Genomic DNA, 25,087 nt, shown 5'->3' with positions numbered 1-25,087 from the left:
AGAGGTCGACAAGATTGATTGCCTTCACTGTTCTATGTGTCTAGTTCCGTCTTCTTGAAATGACATCGCCGGTTAATAGCTCTCTTCTACGCTTTTCGGCCTAATTATAGTCTTGACAACTTATGGAATGTCATAGCTCTTGCTATCTATCTTCAATAATGGCATTCCCGTGGATTAGGCACCATGGGAACTGATGCTGGAGGCAAAAGTCTTCGCGTTAAAGGGGCTAAAGGCACGGCTTCCCACGCCTAAATATCTCTCGCTGACCAGTCGTTCAAGATAACAAAGCCGAAGATATACTCTTCGGCCTTATCAACTGGGATCAGTTCACCCATTTCATTGCCCTTGCACAAAAGTGCTCCCAGTTCGAGCTCGATATCAAGTCTCCTGCATGCCCCAAACTGGGGGGCAGTATCCGTTTTGTTTGCCAAGAATTGGCCCAGAGGTCGTCTGATCGGGGTTCCAGATACCACAACAGAGGATGCCCTCGAGTTGTAGCCAACAGGGAGGTGGAGGTGGTTTGGAGCGCCTTTTGGGGGTCGCGGAAGATACAGCCGCAGTTGTAGGCGTGGTTTCTTCCGGCAAAGAAATCTGAATACCCCGCGATACTCATGGGAATATAGACTTTGACGTCCTTCTTGTGGAACAATGCAGCCTCTTTCACAATATTGTTGTCCTTGAGGACTTGAGAGACAGGTGTGTCAAGTGCAAAGACATCTTGGAGATATCCTCTAATGGAGCGGTGGAAGGCTTATCCAGTGGCAGCAAAATCATTCAATGTCGACTAGGAGAAAAGCTTCGCGTTTTCTGGGGTAAAATTCTCGAGGGCTGCAAACCCGATGTTAATCGCGAAGGTGTATAGATCAAGAACGTGGTCTCCAATGGCGATGGCACCGTGAGGTTCAGCTGATGCAGGCGTCGTGATAATACCGAATGGTATATTTGCCAGTGAGAAGTGGGATCCCGAAGGAATTTTGAGCCAGCTTGCAGTACTCATATTGATGGTTTGAATGAGTTGAGGTTAAGGGATTGTCGAACACTTGGAAGCAGTAAGGAAATACAAATGACAAACTATGGCTTGAGTATCGGTTCTATTCTATATTATACAATGGAATCACATTTCTAAGTAGTCACTCCACCTGGATATGAAGTTCTACGTAGTCCCGCATCGGTTCATCCGATGATCGTCAAATGGCACATCCGTCGGATGACCTGCGATGTTTCCTCCAATTGTAATTGGGGGCTGAATAATTGATCGTAGAATTATCCAAAGTACTTAAGCACTGTCAGATCTTGGACTGATTTTCAACTATACATATTTTCTTTCAAGCTGCCATATTCCAACAGCAGCAGGACGAGACAATGCCAGTCACCAACTTCCCCATTCCCGAGAGATACGAGTATCAGACGGGGTTTGCAGCGAATCTAGAGTCAGCGACACCATGTCCCCAGAATTGACAAGTTACTTACAATAAGATAGAACAGAGGCAATCAAGGGAGCGCTCCCAATTGGACAAAACTCTCCCCAAAAGTGCCCATACGGTCTCTACGCCGAAAAGATCTCAGGCACCGCATTCACGGCGCCTCGGTGGGAAAACCAGCAAACATGGGTTTACCGCATCATTCCATCCGCAGCTCATTCATCCTTTGAGCCAGCCCCATCTGGGAATAGACTCAAGACCGAATTCAACCAAATCCCCAATCAACTACGGTGGGATCCATTTGACATCAACGCGGATGTTGATTGGATTGAAGGTCTTCACATGGTCGCAGGGTCAGGCGACCCAGCTTTGAAGAACGGTGTCGCCTACTACATCTACGGGGCAACAAAATCCATGAACGAGAAAACCGCAATGTATGATTCAGATGGTGACATGCTCATCGTACCCCAAACCGGTGCACTAGATATCGAGACTGAGATGGGCCGGCTTTTGGTACGCCCCGACGAGATTTGCGTGATTCCGCGCGGAATCAGGTATCGTGTTAATCTTGTCAACGACGAGCCTATCCGCGGATACATCCTTGAACTTTTCAATGGACACTTCCAACTACCCGAACTCGGCCCCATTGGGTCAAACTGCCTGGCCAACGCCCGCGACTTCCAGATTCCCGTGGCGGCATATACACACGACTCAAAGTCAACATGGACGGTAGTCAACAAATTTTGTGGGCAATTGTTTACTAGTAAACAAGGCCATACTCCGTTTGATGTCGTGGCTTGGGAGGGGAGATACTATCCGTACAAGTACGACTTGGGTCGATTCAATACTATCGGAACCATCTCATATGACCATCCAGATCCTTCGTTGAATACCGTCCTCACGGCCAACTCAAATGCTCACCCCGGTACAGCCATTGCCGACTTCGTTATCTTCCCTCCTCGGTGGTTAGTCGGCGAGGACACTTTCCGGCCACCCTCATACCATCGAAACTGCATGAGTGAGTTTATGGGTCTCATTGAGGGCTCTTATATTGCGAAAGGGGCTGGCTCAGGTGGGTTCCAAGCTGCAGGGGCAAGTCTTCACAACTGCATGAGCAGTCATGGGCCAGACGCGGAGGCATTTGACAAAGCTAGTAACCAAGAGCTGATTCCAGTTAAGGTTGGGACTGGAAGCATGGCTTTCATGTTTGAGAGCTGCTATATGGTTGGAATCACAGATTGGGGATTGAAGACATGTCAGAAAGTACAGAAAGGGTATAGCGAAGAGAGCTGGGGAGGCCTCAAGGATCTCTTTACCCCTCCAGAGCTCCCATCTCGCGATTGAGGTACTATTCACATGATATTAAAAGTAGTTTGTCTAGAGGCTTCGGATCGAATTATGATTATCTTCCAAAATCAAGAAAATCAAGAAAATCAAGAATATCAAGTTCAGGAGAACATCCGTCTCCACACTTGTACCAATGACTGTTATGCGGGGATCCTGCGTAGGAGAACTGACTACTCACCAATGCCAAAAGATCTCAATGATTTGAAGCTTAAAATGGTTCAGAATAGTCTTCTAAATGTCTCAAGTCAATTGTATTCGGTAACTTCCAAGGTCGAAGATATTAAACCTCAGACCCACTCATCCGATGATGTCATATAGCATCAAGACAAGAGAGCGTGACGGCAGAACCACATCGAAGATCTCCCTTAAATATCCCGTACACCCCCGGAAGAGAGTTCCACTTGATTTCAAATACCTTTTCATATATCCAAACCTACAAACTCGTCCAAACACTTACCATTCTATCTAAACACCTACATCATATCACTATGTCATTCCTCCCCTCCATTCGTGCCTCCACCCGCCAAGCTATGCGGACCAACTTTGCTGTGCCAGCTGCCACATTCCACTCGTCAGCAGCCCGGAGCTTGAAGGAGAATGATAAAAGTCAGTATACCATCACCAACTTCTCCCAGCCATACTAACCACAAACAGACCGCGAGGACCTCCCCAACCACTACGAATATCACAAGCAAGAAAGTCTCAAGGGCAGCAAAGTAGGCAAGGGGCAGTGGAAGTCAGAGCTGGCTAGTGAAAGCGAGGCCGAAGTAAGCATGGACCCCTAGAGTTCATCTTCCATCAAAGCTAACATGTTTGATTCAGGTCAAAGCGGATCGCGGCGAGTTAGATGGCGACGTCACTTTCAAGGAGATGCAGGAGAAGACGAAACATGTTCGGAGCGAGAAGGTCAAGCAATAAGTGAAAGTTATGGGTCTTTAGTGTAAAATTTCGATCACGAACTTCGTTTATGTGTATTTTATTAGGGCAGTCTGCGAGTAAGGCTGTTGGAGGCTTTTATGGTGATTTATTGGAGTTTATCGCATTCGTCAATACAATTGATACTACACTCCCTTGAAGCAGATAATTAGATATGGAAGGGAGTTATGATCAAGGGGTGGGCATGTAGGCTTGTAGGCTTGTATATGTAGTATGATCAATAATCCAACCAGGAGTCTAGGAGCGACTCGATTGCCTGAACGCCTCGAGTCACTGTGAAAAAAAAAAAAAAAAACATCGGGAGAATCAATCGTCCCGTGTTGAGTAAGTTGTAAACGCCCGCTTGTCCAAAAAAAAAGGAGTAATAAGAAATAGCGATGAAAGAACAGCCTCCAATTATCCACCCGTATCGATCATTTCAGGATCGCAATCAAGATGACCAGAACAATGATCAATCCAATGATGGTCATCATGCTCCAGTTATCGCCTGCCTTTCGACGGATCCTATCTATCCGCCGTCTCGCACCGTCCAGTCGGGTCTGATGACGCTCGACATCCCCATCCATTCCATCCAGTAGTTGAACGTGGCCGTCCAGCTCATCCCCAATCTGAATACTCAGCTGGTGCTGCCTGCCAATTGATTCACCCAGCCGATCTAGCTGGTCATCCTGTTCGCGCATGGTTTGAGCGTGATGATCGTAAATCTGCTGGTTGTCCATGTTCGACTGATCCGGTCGCGGCGATGGCTCATCTCGGTATGGGTGGAAGAGGTTGCTGCGGTTGCGCTCATCTTCCTCGTCAATCTCTTGCACGGCTGCCGCTGTGACGGAGCTGTCCATGAAGCGGACGGATTTGGACGGTGGATGCTGGGGGATGGGCTGCTTGAGATCGGGGGTGGCGGGTTTCGACGCCTGCGTCGTGTCGCCCGATGGTTCGCCATCTGCACCGTAGAACTGGGTTGAAAGATCTTTGTATTGGGCTTGGAGGGGGCTAAGTTGGTCTTTCAGGGCGGCGGCGCCTGCGCTGTCGTGCGAGTTGGCTAGCCGGGTTTGTTCGGCTTCCAGGGCCTCTATGCTCTCTCGGAGAGACTCGAGAGACATTGAGATCTCTCCATCTTGGGAATTGGGCTCGAGGTCGAGTGATATTGCCCTTTCGCGCTCCAAAAGCGATAATTTGATGTGGTCGGCGAGTAGGAATAGCTGCGCAGGGTTCGTCATGATGAGGTGTGCGAGATCAAAATGTCAGAGTGTTCAGATATATAAATGGCAGGCGTTTGGACGGTCAATACGGAGAAAGACCTCCGATCAGCCAAGCAATAATAAAGTCAGACTGAGATGTTACGAGGGTTGAAGGTGGAGATGGTAAGACGAGGAATCACAAGTGGAGGCAACAAGTGCGGATCAACCGCTTTCCGCCTTTGCCTCTGGATTCCCCCGCAGTCCTTCTCTTCAGCTCGGAAATCTTAACATGTCTATGTCTTGCAAGCATTTGCTTCCGATCGCTCAACTTATGGCTTTCTGAGTGTCATCCTCATGGATTTAAACTATTCGGTCTACGGTATCTAGCGCGAAGCTGCATGAACCCGCGCATTGATTCCGCATTCCAAGCAACAACGTAGGGAATAACAACCCGTACCTTGCATTATTTGTTGGGCCTCGCGATAGGCTCCAACTCAGCGCAACATGAATTTACAAGACTTCCTGGCAATGGAGGAAAGCCGCGACCGCGACGAGCTAATCGACCTTCGCAGCCTTGACCTCGTCTCCGAGTACGACTCGCACCTTATGTGCCCGATATGCCACTGTCCCTTCGTTGAACCCGTTCGCCTACAATGCGACCATGTCTTCTGCGGGAGTTGCCTCAGTTCGGCTATCACCACATTCCGCTCGGCCGACTCGGAGGAGTTCCCGTGTCCTTCTTGCCGAAATCCCACCCAGGAGGTGTCGGCTAGCGTGCCCCGCCTGCTGATCAACATGTGCGACGAGATCCGAGTGCGATGTCCGTTGATAGAGGAGGGCTGTCGGGAAATTATACCCAGAGGTCATGTCCAGTCGCATGTCGAGAAGTACTGTGGGTACCGGCTATTGCCGTGTCCGGATGATTCATGCGATCAGATGACACGAAGCAAAGACGTTGGGATGGATCAGAAGTGTATTCATAGGGTGCGACGGTGCTCTCATTGCGAAGAAGATGTTCTAGAGCATGAATACGAGGTTCGTTGGGCTTTCGAAATTCTCCAAGATCCTATAGATGCTGACCCGAAACGCCTATGCTAGGAGCATGAGAGAGAGCTTTGTCCAGTTCTTGAAGTCACATGTGTCGACTGCGAAACAGTTGTCACTAAAGGGGCACTGCGGGAGCACATTGAATCATGTCCGGAGGTTGCAATTCCCTGCACGGCGTCCAAATACGCATGTCCCGTTAAGGTACGACGGGCAGATATTGCAACACATGAGCAAAGCTGCCCTATAGTCGCAATGGGCCCATACTTTGAGACGCAAAATACCCGGCTCAAGTCCCTTGAATCAAGTATGCGACATCTGCAACAGCGGAATGAGATATTCGAGGATGGGCTTGCAAACATTCGAGCCACTCTTGTCGAATCCACACGCTTAGGCGCAAACAGTAACAGCGGTGGACAACCTACCCAATCTGGGCGAGAGCAGCAATCCCCCGCTCGCGCCGACGTCCATACAGATGATCCTGCTGATATTGCTGCGAGTGTATTTTCATCCAATGCCACTACCTATCTGCTCTCGCTGCATGAATCTCTCCGGGAAGAGGTCAGCCAACTTTCGCATGCTATTACAGACCTAGATGCTCGCGCCAGCATGGCTATCATGAATGAATGCCTGCGCATCAAAGAAGATATAGCCCACACGAATGCGGCAGTCAATAGTGTCCGCATGCAGGTCCAGTGGCTCATGAACCCTCGCCTTCACCAGGGGGCACGGGGAGGAGCTGTTCGCACCAACACTACAGACAACGAATCGTCAGCGGCTGGGCCAAGCCATGCTGCTGGTCAGACCCTAGGGCCTCTTCGGCCTAGGCGTCCCAGTGACGGTGGACGCGAGGGAACGAAGCTGTAAAAGTGTGTTATATGTAATTTGAGGCACCACATTTCCCCATCTGATACAAAGGTGTTTCGGGCTTTCGTGTGTATCTTGTACCTTATGATATGACTGATGATTGAGTTATCTTGGTGTTAGGGCCGTATTGTACATAGTTGACAGGAAAGAGACGGCTCTAGCTGCATCAATAACCGATATAATTTTTATTTTCAAATATGGAGATTAAGAAAACCTTCTCGTCAGATCTAGATATATATCTTTCACCAGTCACCAACAGAAAATATAACAAATAAATGTTTTAAGGCGACTCTTTAAATGAGCCATGGCCGACACGACAGCTAAATACCCGTGGATTTATTTTACATTCGTTAATGGACATAGCAAAGCTTAAAAAAAATGTCCATCTCCATCTATCTATTCATCCTTTTTATAAAGCTGAAAAAATTAGAGGAGCAAAAAAGAAATCTCAGGTTTGGTTTTTAGGAATAGCCGAACGCGGGGGTCGAACCCGCAGCCTTAAGATTAAGAGTCTTACGCTCTACCGATTGAGCTAGCCCGGCCGGGCTGTTGAAGAGTGTAGCAAACTAATGACTTATAATGCCAACCAGCTTGTAATAGTTCCCCTATTTACAATGCAGTTAGTGTTAAGATAAGCCATATGACTCAAAGAAAGTCTGGTTGTAGAAAGGCGAACTCGAAATAAATTCTGAATTCTCAGCTTCGGGTATTTTAGCTAGTGCTCGGTCGCTTGGTAATTAGGGAGTTGCGTTGCCTGTCACTGAAGGGTAAAATCGTGTAGTGATGAAGGAGAGGAGAACAAAGACATAAACGAAGAGAAGGGAAAGATAAAGAGAAGAGCAAAGTGAATGGAAACATGCAAGGGAGAAGAGGGGAGAGTAGATGTATACTTCAACGACTGGGATTGGTGGAAAAATGCCGGATAAAAAGGACAAAGCCATATCTATAAAGGGCTACACTTCATATCTAGGTGGTCTAAAAATAGATGTTATCTATGGAGTTTCAATAGGATCAATTCAATTAGCCATCTACATATATACACTTGGACGATTCCCACAGTAACCTAACGTTACAGACTTAATGAAAAAGGTTACTAGCATTATTCGTATATGCAAAAGTACCACCTTCAACAGAAAAGTGCCTGAAACCTTGGAATAAGCCTATCATGTGTCCGCAACTCTAGATCGCGAATGCTGTGCCAGCGAGATCAGCCTCTCAACAAAAGCATGTGTGAAATAAAATGGCGGAAAAGTCTGCCCATCATTCGTCGGTCTATTGAGCTGAGCCAAAAGCCTTGCAATATCCTCCAAGGTATTGAGATCCCTTGTGAAAGTAGATGAAGTTGGAACCGTGATGAGATACCAGAAGACGGAGAGAACGGCCGTGAGGAGAAACTGCGCATGAAGCCTGAAATATAAAATAACCACGAATTAGTATAAACACGTAGGAAAAGGCGTAGAACCCCTTACCAGAATGTATGATCATTGACGAATTGGCGGACTCGCCAGATATAGATAAGCGAAGACCTTGCAGCTTCAAAACACAGCTCTGCGCTAGATGGGAGAGGAGACCAGCTCTGCGGAGAAGGTATCCTGCAAGAACTACTCGCCCCATGGATCTTTCCGAGGCAGTAGTAATATTCCAAATGGATATTCACACCGCGGATACTGAGATCATGGAACAGATAGTCTGGTGCGCTCTCAGTGGCGAAAGCTTCCGGCCGGCAGTCGATGGGATACCCCAGTTTCAAGTCGCTCAGTTCTTGGTCTAGTTCACGGATATGCTGAAGGCGTCTAGCTTCCGGTAGTGTCTGACTGTGTACTGAATAAAGTAATCGGAAGATCTTGGACTTGAGCACAGAGAAGCGGAGGTCTGAGGGGAAAAGAAGCTCCTTCGATGACAGGGGTTTCATGTAAAAGTGGCGTGTTGAGGTTTCTTGGGCGTATGTTGTAGGCAGATCTAGATCACAATCGGCATCGTTTATCAAGGGTGGCTGGGTTTTTCGGATAGAGAACTCTTTGTCGATGGCATAGCAATGCCAGAATAAAGCTCGGAGATGTTGGCTCCGCTGGTCGGTCCTGTGTATCTCATTGGGGGTTTGTATTCTGTTTGCCCCGAGGGTATAGATGAGCTGCACTGCGATGCCGAGAAGTAGTTCTCCTGCCTGGGGTCTACCGAGAGGGGTGATGTAGAGCATCTATAGCCTCATATAAGCTTTTGAGACGTGGGAAATACGGGATCTACCTCAAGGGGCCACACAAAGAACTTACTAATATTGTCACCGCTTCCAAGGTTCTTAAATCAGGCGGCTCTAGTAACATTTCAGGAAGGAGTGTTAGCGCTGCCTGCAAATAAGCATCCGGGTCAGCGCCGGCGAAAGCCCGCTCGTGGCGGTGGATATGGGTGATCATTGCCGCAAAAGCAACTAGACAAGCCCGATTGGCAGTACGGGTCATGTTCGGAGGCCGGTCTAAGACATTTGCGTTGAGTAGAATCTGCACGGCCTCAACATCGACAATTGGAAATATAGAATAGAGCCCATTTTTATCAAAATAATCCAAACACTGCTGGACCAGAGCAGACTTTGGCCATTTGATCCCAATCTCTTTTTTTGTCGATTTGAGCTGTTGTAAATTGAAAGATTGGGTGACCTCATGAGAAAAGTCATCCACATTGAATGTACAACCTGTTTGCTCTTCAATGAGAGAGTAAAATGCTGCCCTTTGGGTAGAAAGAGCACTCCCGAGCCCACAATACGAGATGTGCCATTGGAAAGCTGCTAACGCGGTATCGAAATCACGGGTATCGGACAAATAAGACAAAGGCGCCTGGGAGACGGGCCGAGGCGACGCTGGAGAAGAGCCTCTGCTCGGAGAAGGGATAGCTAGCCTTTCGTGGCTTTGTTTTGTGGACTCCTTAAGTCCGAGCAGGGTCGTCTCTAATTCCCGAACCCGAGCTTTGGTGTCGGCAAGCTCCCTGTGTACCCATAAGCGCTTGGTAGAGAGGGGCCAATGATATGGAGTCTTACTGTCGGGTGCTTTTCCGATGTTGGGATATAGGTTGGGAAAAAGTACATGGTAGTCCTGCAATATGACAATTCTCACAGGCTGGTTGTTTTCTATCACAGCGGATCTGTGAAATCGGATTAGGGGCTGTCACACGAGCAGTGTGGATATTATTACCTTTCGGTGTCGGCATAGATCGCAAGCGCTCCGACCCTTTCTGCCCCGTGGGCCAGTAGCGTTGTCCATAAAGTAATGTCGCAATACTCCTTACAGGTGTCAAGAAGCCTTCGGTCATTATAGGGACAATTGTGACTGGAGCTCGGGGTAAGAGCTTGTTCATCCCCGCTGAATCATCAAGCCTTTTCATCAGCGAGCCTATGGAGACAATGCACTGAAGAATCCACTTTTGCAACCACTGAGATCGACGGAATTGAAGGCCAAGACCTTTTTAGGTATGCAACGCCAAGAAATGGGAGAGATGAGTCAGCATATATTTTCTGGAGCCAGCCCTCTGGAGCCCCGATGGACTTGACCTTCAATGTAGAGATTGTTTTCAACTTTCTTAAGATATGGCTTTGAATTATTTTGTGTCTAAGCTCTTACAAACAGCCCATCTCTCTCGAGCCTGTTGCTGGATATATCAGTTACATTAGTATCTCAGATAGAAGATGAGAACAAATCGAAGTATATTCAAAAGCAACAAAGCGAGAGATAAGTACCAATTAAACCAAATTAGACCAGAACAAAGGAACTGAAATAACATGTCCACATATCTACACATTCCATTCAGCCCTAGTACTATACCACAAACCCCCAATCAAGTAGACGAAGCCAGATCGAGACTGAAAATACCATCCCACTTGCACTGTGCCTTGGGATACTCCTGCTTCTCACATTTCCACAAGTCACCACTCACAATTGCCCGACCAGACTCAGAGCCGTCTGCGCGGGAGACACCCAGATTGATATTTTCAATATCATAGATTCCATCTGGGAGGTGGAGCTGGTATGCCTTGTCGGAGCAGTCGTAGGTCTTATTTCCAGCCATGCCAATTGACCTGTATAAAAGTTAGTATCATTTATATGCCTTTTAGCTTTGGGCCTATAAAGTGGCCTTGGTAGAGAGAAGAAAGATGGGAGATAAACTGGAACATACCAGTAACCAGAGCATGTGGTGTCTGTGTTCGTGTTTGGATCTTTGAGAGCAAAAGAGAGGAGGCATGTTGCTGGGGGGGTTGTGCTATAGATGCCAGCGTTGAGATTTGTAAGTTGCAGTGGCTCTAGGACGGGCACCATAGGGCTGGGTGCAGCGAGGGTAAAGGTGGCAGTCGCCAGGACGAGAGCGGACATTGAGAGGGTCTTCATTTTGCTAAACTAATGTTTGTTGCTTTGTTCTTGATATTGCGGTTGAATCTTTGCTGCTGTTCGAGGTATACCGATGGCGTTGACGACCCTCTTATACTTCAAGTCCTGTGTAAATACTCCTTAATTGTCGTAGATATACTCGCTGAAAAGCTCAACTGAGACATAAATACGAGAAATAGACACGTAAGATCAAGGCAATGACTGAATATTGACGTAAAGTTACATGTAAGTACTCAGCTGGGCAAACCTACTTGGATACCCAGATTATCGAATGATAAGCCATTACCGTTGAAACAAAGACCCTGACTTCAACTGACTCTCATCTGTGCCTAATGTAAGTTGTTTCATTATCAAATTCACACGCGATTATTGGCTTCCGCTATTTTTAGTATCAGGCGACCAGTCTCAGTCTACACAGCCCTTTATTATTTTTGGATATTAGAAAACACTGTTTTGCCCGAAATATTTTGTTTTAGGAATAGAGACCTAGCAAGCTACAGCTTGGACTCGAAGTTAGGTTGTGCTTTGTGCTACTTGCCCTAAAGCCATCCGTACCCAAATCAGCCCGTGCGCTTTTTTATACACAAACCGCAAGAGGTCCAGGAGACCTCCGTTGGAACGGATACTAGCAGGTGTGGCCATGATGGCGTGGTTCTGGCGCAGAGACCTACTAGTGCTCCGGAACACAGCAAGCAACAAAGGCGGGGATGGGATATCTAGTAGAAATCTGTCAGCGCCCTGGGCCTGCTCCACACTCTCCTGGATCTGGTCCCACTGGGCGCGGTGGTTGTTCTCAAACGTGCGTGTCCAATCATCGTCGCGGGCATGTGTTGCGAGGGCGGCGCAGAGCGTCCAGATAAGGTGGTTCTCGTTGATCCACTGGTTAACTGTAACCAGTGGCCAGGAAGTACCAAGAAATTGGCCTATATAGCACCTTACAGATGGCTGGGGAGTGATCTGCAAATCTGCGACTGGTCCTCCAAGGAGCTCTGCAACCTGATTCCACCTATGAGCATCGTCTGGCATGATGGTAGATGGGCTGCAAGACTCACACAATCGGGTAGCATTTAGGTATCTTGTGAAATGTGGATGCTTGACTCCGGAGTAGTGTAGAATAGAACGATGATGGCGAATTCCTGTACTTAGGACGAGAAGAGGGAAGGGTTTTGTACTCCCAGAGAGTCATGGGCCTATAGCACTGGACCCGAGAGAGAATGCCTTTGTTAGACACGAAAAGATCAAAGGCATTGAAAGGTTTCTTTATGCCAAGTCATATAAGGAAAACACATTGTATTTTCATTTCCAAAGAGCTAGCACTGCCCGTTTTTAGACGAGGCCTAGAATACCCAACAAAGCCTTGCGGAAAATGTAAGAATTCTTTCTAGATGACTACCCGGCTAGGGAGAAAGAGACAGAAACAACTCACAAGGGTGACCATCTGCACCCTGTATACTTATTGAAGTTATATAGGTACTAGACCATGATGAAACAGCATCTCAGGACAAGAAACCAAGTAAATAGATCCATTGATTGAGGAAGAACCTGACCAATTAAACCACCTTGGTAATAACCTCAAGACCAAGAGATATCCGGGGAATCTTAATAGCTCATATAGATTCAAAGAAAGCTCAAGTTGACTCAATGTCAAGAGTTTCACGCGAGCTTTTATAAAATGCAGTACAACTTCCAAGTTCCTAGATCCTCCACCCTTCCGTCTTTTCCAACTCCATTGCCTTATAAACCGACATGGGCACAACCATCCAATTTGATTAAAACACAATCACCCATTTCATCTAATCTTGATATCCACATATTCAACCAATTCATTCATTTTCTTTTGTCTCATCATCAAATTTTCAGTAACCCGGGTGACCATGTCCATGTCCGTGACTACGACCATGTCCCTGATCCTGTCCAAATCCACCATGTGAACCGTATGGCGGGGCATTGTGGGCGCCATGTGGCTGCGGATGGCCGAAGTGGTCGTCCTGCTGTCTATAGGACGAAGAATTCTGCGAGCCGCCATAATGCTGTTCATGCTGTTGATTTCCCTGGTAACCGTGACTCTGTTGAGGTACGTATTGAGGCTGGTGGTATCCGCCGTGCTGCTGTGGAGGAGGATGAGGGGCGTTGTATCTACCCCCTGCCTGGTGACTCTGGTATGAGCTGTGCTGGTTCTGCTGGTCCCCTTCGTCGTTTACATCGCGTGACAACCCGCCAGGGAGGAAGTTGGAGAGTGTACTTTCGAGTTTACCCAAGTTAGACAAACCGGGGATGCTGGAGAGTTTGTCCCAGGGCATGCCAGAGGAGCTGCTGTTTGATTGTTGCTGGTGGTTTTGGTGTTGATTTTGTTGGGGAAGGAATGAGGCGAATCCACCAGATGAATGTCCGCCATTGTTACTGTGTCCGTGACTTTGGCTTTGGCTATGACTCTGGCTTTGGCTTTGGCCGTGCGAGGCACCGCCCAATGCAGCGAATCCACCATGACCACCGCTGTGCGTGTGGCTCACTCCGCCAGTGTTACGACCAGATCTCACACCCTCAGAGCTGAGGATGGAGTCAAGGGAAGCGCCGCGGTCTGAGCGGCCGTGGGCCCATTTTTCGACGGCCTCGAACATTGCACGATGGGCATCATTGCGCATATTGCGCACCGCTGGGTGGTGGAAGACTTGCATGCAGTCATTGAGGACCTCGTCCACGGGGACATCGGTGTGTTGCCAAGCGTATAGAATGCGAGGCGCGACGTACTCCACGATTGAAGAGGCGACCCGTCCGGCGGGCTCATTCAGAATGTTGGCAAAGTGGTCCTTGGAGAGCAAGGAGTGGGTAGGGTCTGTGCAGTGAGGATCGGTCCATGGTTCGTACTGGTGCTTGCCAGAGGCATCAATAACACCTGCTGATCCACTTTGGATGGACTTGGAAGCAGCCTTGATCAGAGGTCGAACGAAAGGCGCTAAAAGAGACATGATGAAAACAGTTAGAGTCTCGGAGATCTTCTCGACGAGTGACTCCAAGCCTGGGATCTTTTCAATGATCGAGTTCAATTTCCGCGCCACCTTATCTCGGAAAGCCAGGATGGGATATATCTTAGCTACTGTCTCCTGTGGGTTGAAATCGGGCATGCCGTCGAGCCCAGCACCAGGCTTCGAACCGCCTGAAGATAGAGTTGGCTCCGCACGGGACCGCTCGTGGCTATTGGAAGCAGACTGCGCATAGCCGGTCCCAGCACCACGGCTCCGGTTGGCTATTTCTTGTTCCGCCGACGACCTCTTGAGACCCTCGGCCTCGCTAACGAGCTCCTTCGTACCGGGGATCTTGCCCAAGAGCCCAGTCAAGGCACTAAGGGAGTTGTTCGACTGCGCATTCATTTCGGCATTACCGAGCGCAAGATCCATCTCGTTGACCTCGGATTGAGTGAAATGATCATTTGCCTCTCCCATCACGGAATGGAAGAAATCGACCATACCAAAGGTTCCCGTTATAAGCGGGAAAACGCGATGTCCTTGAAGGTTGATCTGGGTGGCAGTACCCGTATGCGGAAACACGTTCTTGAAACCCATCTCACGCAACGCCAGCTCAACATAGTTAGTGTGTGCGGCGAAATCCTCCAGCGTGTGTAATCCCTGGCCAAGACACCGGAGTGCTTCGCACAGGTCCTCCTCGTTACCCTTCTTATGTCCACCGTTGGTGTAGGTCCGTCCATAGTGGATACTGCGGCTCAGACTGAACTTGATAAAGGCAGTGCTGGTAGCCCAATCGCCTCTCTCGTTGGCGATATAGTTCTTCATACCGGTGCTCGGGTCGATCTCGAGCTCGATGGCACGAACGGGTGGGCGCAACCGCTTGTCATATTGGCGTGCATCTTCGTTGTCGGCATAGTCCTTGGGGTTACTGCGTGAAGAAGACGATCAGCACGTACAAATTGTCAAGAAGCTCAAGCTAGACTTACTCGATATGTTCCTCGGGACGGTAAACACCCAAGCGATCCGAAGTCACCTCAAATTCACCCGTGGCATAGCCGAAGCTCAGGAACGAAAGGACCCACACCAAAACACGGATCGTATCGGCCTGCAGATTTTTAAGAGTTCCAACGTCCATTGCCTGCGAGCTTAGAAGAAGTCAGAATATATCGATCTTTCGATTGTTTTGCTAACTCACTAATCGCGCAGCCAGTTACCAAAATACACGCGCTTGACCATAGTAGAGGTCCATTTGTGACCGGAGATGAAAGCCAGCGTCTTGAGGACGTCTTCAATATCACCATGGCGCCAGTTCTTGCCTTCGACGGCAGAGATAGAGGCAATATTTCCAGCTCCAAAGGCGTGTACTTGCGGGAGTATCAGGAGCAATACTAGCAGGGCGGAGCCCGCGTGGAGGAGGGGCATGGTGGGGGATTTGCACTGTGATATTTTTGTTGAAATTGGATGGGATTAATATAAAAAAAATCCCGAAAGAGTAAAAGCTAGAGAACTAAGCAAAAGATTATTAAGGGAAAAAAGATTGCAATATCAAATGCAGAGGATTCAGCCCTTCGACTTGGCTGATTCTTGGCACCATGACGTTGATTCCTAACCAAAAATAGTTTGTTATGTTTGATTTGCGAAATATTATTTATAATTAAAACTACCGAGGTCTCCAGCACACATAAAATACAGAATCGTATGATGTATATATGTAAATACCGTCACATCGAGATCCACGGTAGCATCGAGATCTTCCAGAAAACCACAATGCGACATTGCGTCGTATTGTTTTTTTTAGCCTATTTCAACCCCGCAGATATAAATTCCATCTTTAGATATCCAGATACTTCCTATATCTCCAGATACTCGAGATCTAATTGTTTGACTTTTTCTCTACCATGGCCACCCCAAACCTAGACGCCCTTAAACGCGATGGCTTCGTAGTAGTCCGTAACCTCCTGACCCCAACAGAGGTATCGCACTACCGCGACATTGCCACAACAGCAACAACCCTAACTCGCACCGGAAGCTGGCCACACTTCCGCACTGTCCCGAAACAATTCCCACCCTGGCCGACGACCGTCCCCCCGCCTCGGAGGGCGGAATCTGGGGCGTGCAGCACCTAATGCACCCCGAAATGCCAGGACGGGAGAGTTTCGCACGATGCTACTTCTCCCCAACGATTCTCGCTGTAGCAGAGGAGTTAATGGGAATTGAAAACACCGACAGCGAGACCGAGCCGCTCGTCATGGAACTGTTCAACCTGCTCGTGGCGCCGGAAACCAAAGACTTCGAGCTCCGCTGGCACCGTGATGATATCTCCGAGCATGCCACTGCCGAAGAAGAACTCGCACAGCTTGCGGCTAAAGCACCTGGCGGTCGTCAGTCGCATTGCCAATATAATTTGGCGCTGTGTCCCGATGCGTCGCTGATTGTTGTGCCGGGAACCCATGCACGTGCGCGCACGCAGGTCGAGCGTGATGCGGATCCTTATGCGGCTGAGTTGCCGGATCAGTTGGTTGTTCAGTTGCAGCCTGGAGATGCAGTGTTTTATAATAGCAATATCTTGCACCGTGGTGTTTATCGGGGGAAGAGTGAGGGTGGGGCTGAGACGAGGTTGACTTTGCATGGAAGTCTTGGGTTGAAGGCTTCTGGGGGTGGGGATGATGATGCCGACGAGAAGAAGAAGATTCGGGCTACCGCTGTGCTACAGCATGGAGTCGGGGCTTGGGTTCATCGTGATGATGCTGCCTTTGGACTTGGCGAGAGGGCTGAGAAGATGAGGGCTAATCTTGTTGAGATGGGGACTGGAGAAGGGGTTGGGTTTTCTTTGCAGGGATAGACTTTCCGAGGTTTTGGGAGATTGTGAATATTTTTGTATTTACCACCAGGTCTGGTTATGGCTTGGGTATAGAGCAGAATGTACAAATGGTGTGACTTTGCAGCTGCGGCCTCGGCCTTTTCATCCCTACTCGATCAAGCCTCTAGATGAAGGTTCGGGTGACTGTTATTCTTCCTTTTTATTGTTCAAAACTCTCATGTGTCTAATAGGTCTGAAATTTCTCTTTTCCCTTTAGATCTTTGGAAATGCTACTCTCAGGCAGGATCGCGCCTGCACTATATACAAAAAGTACATATAGGTATAGATATATGTCACGTGGTGCCAACCTCCTATATTGAGCCCCACGCTAGTCCATATCTGGTCTGGTTCAAATCTCCCTTGGCCAGACGGACTCCACTTGGCAATCCAAAGATCTGCCCAACACTATCAATCACACACGCCTCGACACTGCCCTTGCCCTTGGTCTGAGTCAAACAATCCCCAGACGAACTGCGCAAATGACCTGAAATGTAATGATCCCAGCTAGTACCATCTCCACCATGGCACTTGGCAAGCGAAAGCCCATCCCCGGCAGCAAGACAAAGCGACTCATCCGACAGAGGACTCAAAGTCAGCTTAGTGTCATCGCCCGTTGCCGCCACGTGCCAGACCTGGGAGTCTGAGCCACTGCATTTCTCAAAGGTAACAGAATCAGTAGAAGCAGTCATGCAAAGATCAGACGGGGTGTTGAAAACCATCGCGGTAGGGGTAGTCTTAGAGCACTTCTTAGGCAGCGCAATACGGTAGACCTTGGCAGCATGGGAATCGAGCTGGACTTTGATAGCAGAGTCGATAGTTGAGACTTCATCGCCGACGAGATCTCGCGCCTCATACTTGCAAGACTTGGACGACAGACCGAGACGTGTAAGGGAGACGGTCGTGGTGGCCGTATCGGCTCCGCGGTTCAGCACGGTCAGGAGTCTGTCTCCGTTCTCCAGGGAGCGGGTCAGGACGTCGAAGGTACCATCGCGGCTAACAAGAGCAGATTGCTGTGCCAAGGGGTCCTTATTCACGGCGATGAGGGCCTTGTTGCTGAGGAATGCGATCTCCTCGTCCGATAGGTCGGGAACGTAAGCGCTGAGAATCAGTGGCGCACCGATGGAAGCCCAGACCGCAAACTGGGATTTTTTCTCGTCCATCGAGAGGCTCGGGTGGTCTGGGATCAGGAAGTCGGGATCGTTATAGTAGCCCGGTTGCTGGTAGCGCACTAGACGCGCGTGGAAGTCGTAGTTATACATAATGCTATCCCAGGCACTGCCCTCGACGGCATAGTTAATCACATCCGCCGAGTGACGCGCCAACTCGCCGGACTCCGGGACCCAGTTCATGACGACCGCCCAGTCCCCCGCTTTGTCTTCGAAATATGCAGGCGCGGAATTGGAAAAGATAAGCGGTTTCGGCATGGCGCTCAGGATATCGTGCCACCCCTCGTAGCGGACACGGTACTCCTCGCGCAGCGAGCGGCCTTCCTCCCCCCAGACATTGCACCCGTCCAGCTTGAGGTAGTCGATACCCCAGCTAGCGAAGAGTTCGGCATCCTGCTCCTCGTGTTTGTAGGAGCCCGGGTAGCCACCACAGGTCAAGTTTCCGGAGTCTTCGTATATTCCGAGCTGGAAGCCCTTGTCATTCACGTACTTGACGAGCCAGGGGATACCTTGCGGGAACCTTTCGGTGTCCCACTGCAGGGAGCCGTCATCGGCGCGGTCATGGCTCATCCAACAGTCATCCAGCGTGAGGCGGTCATAGCCTACGTCGAGGAGGCCGCGGTCTAGCATTGATTGTGCTGTTTCGGTGAAGAGCGTCTCGTTCAGATCGCACATAAAGCGCGCCCAGTTATTGAATCCCATTGGAGGTGCCGGGGCTAAGCCTGGGTTCTCGACGGAGGCTTGCACTGGTAACAGTGGCAGCGCCAGGAGGCCGGCCATGCTTCGGGCTGCCCAGGTTTTGGGGGAGGTCTTCATGGTGTCTTTGCAAGAGAGTATAGACACAGGATAAGATGTAATATGCTTTGATGGCGCAAGCTTGGAATCGGCTGAGGGCGTATGCTGCACAGCACACCTGCCCGTTTTATGCTATCCAGATTCCCTTCACTAAGCTTCCTCCATTTCCTTAACTAGCTCAAGTGCAAGGATTCCCCGCACCGACGTCGCATCCACAACGCACTGGGATCTACAGGCAATCGAGGGGGAGGTGATGAAGATTGTGACGGTATCATTCGATAGATTATATCTTTGGCGAAGTAGCATATATCTGCATACAACGCCAGAGAAGACCGTACCTCTGATTCTTGGATCTGCAGGAGAGAGATACGATCTCCATGAGAAGACAATTTCGAATTGTGCCCAATCAGAGTGCAGAGATATGACCTGGAGCCAGGGAGAAAGCATGAAATGCGACCCGTCACATTTCCCCCCCCCCCCCCCCTTCATATCTTCAACCATATGTGTGGCACAGCTGAACCTGCATGGCCGGGATGCGAAAAACTGGACTCTGAGTGGAACCTCCCCCGCTACTGAAGTTCAACGGTTTCTCCGATTCTCCGATCTGGGGGCAATTGATCTTTGAAACCTCACTACTACCGTAGAGTGGTATTTCTCACAATGGCCCCCGACTCGAAGACGAAGATACGCCCTCAGCAGTCGTGCCTCAGATGTCGCGAGCGCAAAGTGAAGGTACGTTTCGCGTTCTCCCGCGTTATCTCTACTACCTCACTATCTCTACTCCCGAGGCCGATTTAATTAATCCGCTAATCACCACTCTCTCAACAGTGCGATCGCTCTATCCCGTGCCACGCCTGCATAATCCGAGGCCTCGAAGCAGAATGCACTTACCTTACGACGGCCGAAGATCGCGCCCACATCAGCCAATCCGAGATAATCAACCAACTACGCCGCGAAGTCGCACAACTGCGGGGGCGCCTGAACCAGAGTCCACGAGAGACCGGCCATAGCCAAAGCGAAAGCCACAGCCAGCGCTCGCGCTCGCGCCCGGACAAAGGGGCCGGAAGCGTCCCGGGGAACGGTCAGAGTTGGACACAATATGCGCCCGCGCACACGGGCCACAATTATGACGGCCATAGTCATGCCAATGGCTCTGGGTATGCGATTGGCACTGGCTCTGCCTCGACTAGAGGTACACCGGATACTGGTGAAGGCAGCTGGCGCGGGTCGTCGCCATCCTCGCCGATCATGACCATGACGAATTCTGTGACTGTTACAAGTCCCGATAGTACGGGGAGTGAGAACGGGGCTGGGTCGATGTCCGTTTCATCGCGGTCGGCTTCTGCTTCGGTTTCGGCTTATCCCATCGCGACGGGGTATACGCCGCAAGTTGCGGAGCTAGATGGGTCGACTACAAGTAAATCGCTTGCTTTTGGAAGTATGTTTTGAATTTGTTCCACTTCTTTCTGCCGCCTGGGCTAACTTTGGATAGATCCTTTAGAAGATGCGACGATGTCTGGATATTATACAGGAGGTATGACCTTCCCTCCGGGAGACATGTCCGGAACACTCCCAGTACAGATGCAGAGTCTCCCAGTGCACGGGTTACACGCGCAGGATGCGATGTTAGGGATGCACCACCCGGCGCTATACAGAGCCAATGGCGATAATTATATGCTTGACGAAGGCAAAGCACTACCATACTTACAACACACTGGCTATCCTGCACCCATACCAACATCAACAATATCACATTACGGGGAGGAATATCCAATACCAAACGAAGATGACAGGCCTCATGCATATCATCAGTGGGAGCAAGATGCGTACGGGAATCCAAATCCGAGTCCGAATCAATTCCCGAATACGCATGTATACCAAACCCCGTCTCATTATTCAACCATCAACACCTTCACCAATACCACCGCCACCGCCACCAACATAAACATCAACACATATACAGATGCACGCTTCTCCCTACCCACGCAGACATCCGTTTCAGGCGATACTTCAAGCCACGCCAGCCCCAGTTCCCAAGACCGTCCTTCACCAACAACCGTCATGAACTCAATGCCGAGCTCCTGGAAGGGCGAGGGGAAACAGGAACTGCTGCAGATCCTGCTGGAAACAATTGCCAGCTGTGACGAGCAATATCTACCTCGGGTGATTCAGGTCTTGCGGGCAAGTCCTTCACCCGAGGAGGCTGTTTCGGGGGTTTGTCAAGTCCTCGGGATTTGGAATGCCCCGTGACAACAGCGTAAGTGCACACTCAAACCGAGCCCCGTACTCGGGCCTAGGTCTGTTGTGTGCATATGCGGAATGTGTTGTAATCGAGTGGTTCGGGTCAGGTTCAGAGCTGGGTCTCTGAAGAAAAACCACTCGGTGGATATATAGCCCAGGTTGCTGGTCGATACTAGGCAGGTAAAGTCATGGTGAGACCGTCTGAGACACAATCACCGCACTGCACCATGGCATCTTCCCATCTTCTCATGCATCATGATATCATCCATGTCCACTTGAATATGAACATAAATGAGGCAGACAATTTAGCACATAGAGCTTCTGCCTTTATACATTAATACGCAGAAATGAAGTCATCAAACCATGATTCATGTCGTAAGGTAAGGGCACCGAGACTGGAAATGTCGATAGGGAAGGAATTATTCTCCAGCTCAGTTTTAGGTGGGGTATCATCGTCATAATCGTTGTTGCCACAGTCCCAAGTCTCAAGATGCCTCGGAATCAGTGGTTTCATCGTCGAAGGGCCGCTGCCCGTAGACAAAGTGGAAGCGCACATAGAGGTGGTTCTTGTTGCTCAGCAACTCCGCCCGCACCTTGTCCATATACTCCTGTGCTTCCTGGTACGAGAAGCCCATAACTCGAGTGAAGAGAGCTAGCGAGTACGGCTCGACGGCTTCCAAGATAACCATCTTGCCGATGCGGCCCATTTCTTTGTAGCGGCGGTGCTTGGCCCAGCCACCAATCGGACACTGAAAGTAAGTTAGTGTATGGGAAAAAAAAAACAACAGTCGGACAGAACAGTAGCCATACTTTATAAATATCATCCCTAATATTCGTAAACCCCTGTTCAGCCATCCACCGCGCCATCTTCGGCGCGATATCCATCGACTTCCCGAACTTCTTACCGGCCTGACCCAACAATTCATGCCACCTAGTAATAGTAGTAGCGCGCTCATGGGATCCATCATCCGAAAGCACCCAACCATCAAACTCCTGCGCCTCAAACCAGCCACCCGGCTTGATATGCTGATAAGCCTGTTTAATCAGCCTCGGCCAATCCTCAATGCCGCCGCTCATAGATCTTGAATGGATATAGTCGAACGACTCGCCAGATGAGAACGTCCAGTCACTCTCAGCATCATCGACAAAGAAACGACAATTGGGCGGGGCCCAGTTTGGCTGGATGGGGCTGAGATCGGTGCCGATGATATCCGCCTCCGGGTAGTCTTCAGCCATTTCCATGGCCCATTCGGCGGTGCCGGTGCCGATGTCGAGAATGCGGCGCGGGTTGGAGTTGTGTATTGGTGCACGGTGCAGATCTCCGCCTGAGATCAGTTTGAAAAGGTGATGGAATAGTCCTAGGCGGTCTTGTTCTTCTTCGTCGTTTGGGAGAGGATATTGGCCGTTGCGGTAGGCATGGTAGCGGCGGCCGTTTTCGTAGCTGTAGTCTCGGACGGAAGAGGCAAAGGAAAGATTTGAGCCTGCGAGGGTTTGGGTTTCGAAGAGGGAGTCGTCATCGCTTGTCTGGAGGCTGTTAGCGGGGGTTGGGGATTTATTGGAGATTGGATTATTAACTAAGAATGGAATTGGAGATGTGAGGTCGGGAGAGTGACATATTTTTAGGTGCTGGTAGATACAAGGATACGGGGTAGAGATGGGATCAAAGGAGTGAAAGGGAATGATTTCCTTACGTCGATTTGGATGCGTTCATCGAGATTGGGTTGTGACATGGCGAGAGAGGAGAGGCATGCAAGGTAGAGAAAGGGAGATTTGGAGTAGAGAGGGAGGGGGAAGTAGGGAATTTTTATTTTTCCCCAAGAGAAAGTAGAGGGGAAGTGAGATGAAGCTACAATCAGTTCCAAGAAACCCGAGAGAGGGGATACCGGGAATAGTGCTATTTTCAAGGTTTTCCTTCAGTACCTTTGCTTTTATCCCCCCTCCCCGCGCAGGAAATCCGACAGCCCGGTACGGGAAACTCGCCTATTCCAAATCGGTCGGGATTAGGGTGGATTGTCGATTAGCATTTCCAAGGTTCTGATCCTGGAAGGCGGGATCTGAACCCCGGTTGACTAGGACGGGTACTGAGTAAATCTGAGTCTACCCTACTCGCTAAAGCACTCTATACCTAGCACTAGGTGTCTTGGCATATTCTTTTTTTTGGGGGTCAACGTTAAGACCTTGGAAACAGTGACCACCCTATATATTCCTTAGGTGGTATACTACTTTCACTTTCACGGCTACATAGAGCTAGCTTCCTATATACCCAATGCTAGTCAGTTACGATATAAATCTCATCGAATGAAGAAGCATAAAGGTCAGGACTTTCATCTCATCTCCCTTATAGTATATTTATAGCTCTTTACTTCTATATGTCACGATCTACATGATCACATACTTTGCATGGTTCCTGTGATTCCTTTGTTTTCTCTGTGATCGGTTTGCTACTATTCCTATTAGGGTGATATCATACTTCCTAATTAGGAAAGAGTTTGTTTGCTTGCTGGGATTGCTTTTGCTATAAGATCCCCTGAGATTTACTACTTGCTCCCTATCTTTGCTTTTCTGATTGGAATGCACCCTTTCTCGTTGAATAAACTGGCACGTAACACTAATCCATTTATCAACACACTTCGAGGTCCATTTTCTAGAGCTTGCGGTATCTAAAAGCAATGCCTATGGGTATGCTGAATTATATAGAGTCTAATTGGCGCATTGTTTACTTTGCGGCGAGAAACATAGGCTGAATGAGGTGGAAAGAGAGAAAGAAAATACGCCGTGCAAATCGTGATACATTCATAGACAGAAAAGGCAAAAAATGCTCACACTCGGAGTCGAACCGAGGATCTCATCATTACTAGTGATGCGCTTTACCACTAAGCCATGCGAGCTTTGATTGGTTGATTCAGGATAATATTATATTACTTGTCGCCCAAAGGCCCGCAAGTCGTGATCTCCAGGGCTACTAGGAAACTTTCAATGTCGAAGTTCAACACTTTCGTGATGATTGCTCGTTATATGTATCTAGTGGTCTGCATTTTTTTTTGGCCACTAACACTCGCCAACGCAAACACATGGGCATATATATTCCCAGACCGAGAAGCTCATTTTCCCAAAAAAATCCTCACTTAATGTTCTTCCTCAATAAAGGGTGATTTCTAGGAAGGATGAGACGAGGTCCTCCAGCCAGGGAAAGGCTCAGGAATGTTACCCCGCGTTGGGAGATCCATGGAATGAAATAAATAGGCTTCAGGCCAACGGGTCGGTCCTCTCGGCCCGCTCCGTTAACCAAATTCATATGTACATATGCCCTTTTACTTTCCCAAATTTCCAATCTACATCTGCCAATTCGCCGAACACCGCCAAACAGTAAATTTTCTGTCACAACGCAGAGGTTTGAAGTGTCGGAACTATGGCGATAGACTGGAGAGACGTCTGGGAATGGAGACCTTGAGATTTAGTCAAGGCAACAAACCGAATCCGCTGAAGGAGGGGCGTAAAGTCAAGGAAAGTCTTACCATCTCATCCTAGATTATATCTGATATATTTGTATATCGTCATTGCAGTACTGATGATACTGCATAGCCTTTTATTGGGGGGAAGTAGGTAAAACTAGAGACTGTACAGCAAATGGGACTAGCGTGGTGCGTTTTAGATGCCTATGTAGCACAGAGCACGGAGTACAAAGAGACCATAATGGCGTGCTCAGTTTGACCCGGTAACCCCATAGTAGGTATGCACTAACACAGAAATGAAAGCCAAGAACCGTAGGTATGCCCAAGTCAGATGAGAGCCTAACTCAGCTGGGAACCCTGGGAGACTCAAAATCTTGGGAATGGTCGGACGACCCGACTGTCTGGTTGCGACCCCACACGGGTCAAACCTTGGCAGGTTCCGACTGG

General features: G+C 49.1%; 13 protein-coding genes across 13 annotated transcripts; 5 read left to right on the top strand and 8 right to left on the bottom strand.

Moving 5' to 3' along the window:
* Positions 1–248: 248 nt before the first annotated feature.
* N7447_009883 (uncharacterized protein) lies at positions 249–997 on the bottom strand (the record flags this gene model as incomplete). The annotated part of the gene is made up of 3 exons (XM_057234145.1): positions 249–450; positions 504–731; positions 837–997. 3 exons carry the CDS (start codon positions 995–997, stop codon positions 249–251), a joined length of 591 nt encoding a protein of 196 aa, XP_057081429.1.
* A 365-nt stretch (positions 998–1,362) lies between these two features.
* Positions 1,363–2,765, top strand: N7447_009882 (uncharacterized protein; the record flags this gene model as incomplete). Its single annotated transcript, XM_057234144.1, has 2 exons — positions 1,363–1,430; positions 1,481–2,765. The coding sequence occupies 2 exons, from the start codon at positions 1,363–1,365 to the stop codon at positions 2,763–2,765; spliced, it is 1,353 nt and encodes a 450-aa protein (XP_057081428.1).
* A 491-nt stretch (positions 2,766–3,256) lies between these two features.
* N7447_009881 (uncharacterized protein) lies at positions 3,257–3,686 on the top strand (the record flags this gene model as incomplete). Its single annotated transcript, XM_057234143.1, has 3 exons — positions 3,257–3,374; positions 3,423–3,535; positions 3,591–3,686. 3 exons carry the CDS (start codon positions 3,257–3,259, stop codon positions 3,684–3,686), a joined length of 327 nt encoding a protein of 108 aa, XP_057081427.1.
* A 431-nt stretch (positions 3,687–4,117) lies between these two features.
* On the bottom strand, positions 4,118–4,921 carry N7447_009880 (syntaxin family protein; the record flags this gene model as incomplete). Its single annotated transcript, XM_057234142.1, has 1 exon — positions 4,118–4,921. The coding sequence occupies one exon, from the start codon at positions 4,919–4,921 to the stop codon at positions 4,118–4,120; it is 804 nt and encodes a 267-aa protein (XP_057081426.1).
* A 465-nt stretch (positions 4,922–5,386) lies between these two features.
* On the top strand, positions 5,387–6,793 carry N7447_009879 (uncharacterized protein; the record flags this gene model as incomplete). Its single annotated transcript, XM_057234141.1, has 2 exons — positions 5,387–5,917; positions 5,981–6,793. 2 exons carry the CDS (start codon positions 5,387–5,389, stop codon positions 6,791–6,793), a joined length of 1,344 nt encoding a protein of 447 aa, XP_057081425.1.
* A 1,163-nt stretch (positions 6,794–7,956) lies between these two features.
* N7447_009878 (fungal specific transcription factor domain-containing protein) lies at positions 7,957–10,064 on the bottom strand (the record flags this gene model as incomplete). Its single annotated transcript, XM_057234140.1, has 4 exons — positions 7,957–8,200; positions 8,263–8,990; positions 9,064–9,925; positions 9,976–10,064. Coding segments are annotated over 4 exons (1,923 nt in total), but the record flags the coding sequence as incomplete, so codon positions are not given.
* Positions 10,065–10,615: 551 nt separating this feature from the next.
* N7447_009877 (uncharacterized protein) lies at positions 10,616–11,163 on the bottom strand (the record flags this gene model as incomplete). The annotated part of the gene is made up of 2 exons (XM_057234139.1): positions 10,616–10,856; positions 10,955–11,163. The coding sequence occupies 2 exons, from the start codon at positions 11,161–11,163 to the stop codon at positions 10,616–10,618; spliced, it is 450 nt and encodes a 149-aa protein (XP_057081423.1).
* A 513-nt stretch (positions 11,164–11,676) lies between these two features.
* N7447_009876 (uncharacterized protein) lies at positions 11,677–12,189 on the bottom strand (the record flags this gene model as incomplete). The annotated part of the gene is made up of 1 exon (XM_057234138.1): positions 11,677–12,189. The coding sequence occupies one exon, from the start codon at positions 12,187–12,189 to the stop codon at positions 11,677–11,679; it is 513 nt and encodes a 170-aa protein (XP_057081422.1).
* Positions 12,190–13,019: 830 nt separating this feature from the next.
* N7447_009875 (Het-C domain-containing protein) lies at positions 13,020–15,548 on the bottom strand (the record flags this gene model as incomplete). The annotated part of the gene is made up of 3 exons (XM_057234137.1): positions 13,020–15,054; positions 15,113–15,271; positions 15,322–15,548. The coding sequence occupies 3 exons, from the start codon at positions 15,546–15,548 to the stop codon at positions 13,020–13,022; spliced, it is 2,421 nt and encodes an 806-aa protein (XP_057081421.1).
* A 476-nt stretch (positions 15,549–16,024) lies between these two features.
* Positions 16,025–16,968, top strand: N7447_009874 (phytanoyl-CoA dioxygenase family protein; the record flags this gene model as incomplete). The annotated part of the gene is made up of 2 exons (XM_057234136.1): positions 16,025–16,099; positions 16,156–16,968. The coding sequence occupies 2 exons, from the start codon at positions 16,025–16,027 to the stop codon at positions 16,966–16,968; spliced, it is 888 nt and encodes a 295-aa protein (XP_057081420.1).
* A 329-nt stretch (positions 16,969–17,297) lies between these two features.
* aglA (putative alpha-galactosidase) lies at positions 17,298–18,968 on the bottom strand (the record flags this gene model as incomplete). Its single annotated transcript, XM_057234135.1, has 1 exon — positions 17,298–18,968. One exon carries the CDS (start codon positions 18,966–18,968, stop codon positions 17,298–17,300), a length of 1,671 nt encoding a protein of 556 aa, XP_057081419.1.
* Positions 18,969–19,607: 639 nt separating this feature from the next.
* N7447_009872 (Zn(II)2Cys6 transcription factor domain-containing protein) lies at positions 19,608–21,197 on the top strand (the record flags this gene model as incomplete). Its single annotated transcript, XM_057234134.1, has 3 exons — positions 19,608–19,679; positions 19,776–20,385; positions 20,440–21,197. 3 exons carry the CDS (start codon positions 19,608–19,610, stop codon positions 21,195–21,197), a joined length of 1,440 nt encoding a protein of 479 aa, XP_057081418.1.
* A 476-nt stretch (positions 21,198–21,673) lies between these two features.
* N7447_009871 (class I SAM-dependent methyltransferase) lies at positions 21,674–22,918 on the bottom strand (the record flags this gene model as incomplete). Its single annotated transcript, XM_057234133.1, has 3 exons — positions 21,674–21,937; positions 21,999–22,712; positions 22,880–22,918. 3 exons carry the CDS (start codon positions 22,916–22,918, stop codon positions 21,674–21,676), a joined length of 1,017 nt encoding a protein of 338 aa, XP_057081417.1.
* Between the last annotated feature and the right edge of the window lie 2,169 nt (positions 22,919–25,087).

This window comes from Penicillium robsamsonii, assembly GCF_028829455.1.
Source record: "Penicillium robsamsonii strain IBT 29466 chromosome Unknown utg000006l_segment0_segment0, whole genome shotgun sequence".
Taxonomy (NCBI): domain Eukaryota; kingdom Fungi; phylum Ascomycota; class Eurotiomycetes; order Eurotiales; family Aspergillaceae; genus Penicillium; species Penicillium robsamsonii.
The sequence above is the reverse complement of the archived record's forward strand: the minus strand, read 5'-3'. Positions and strand labels throughout refer to the sequence as shown.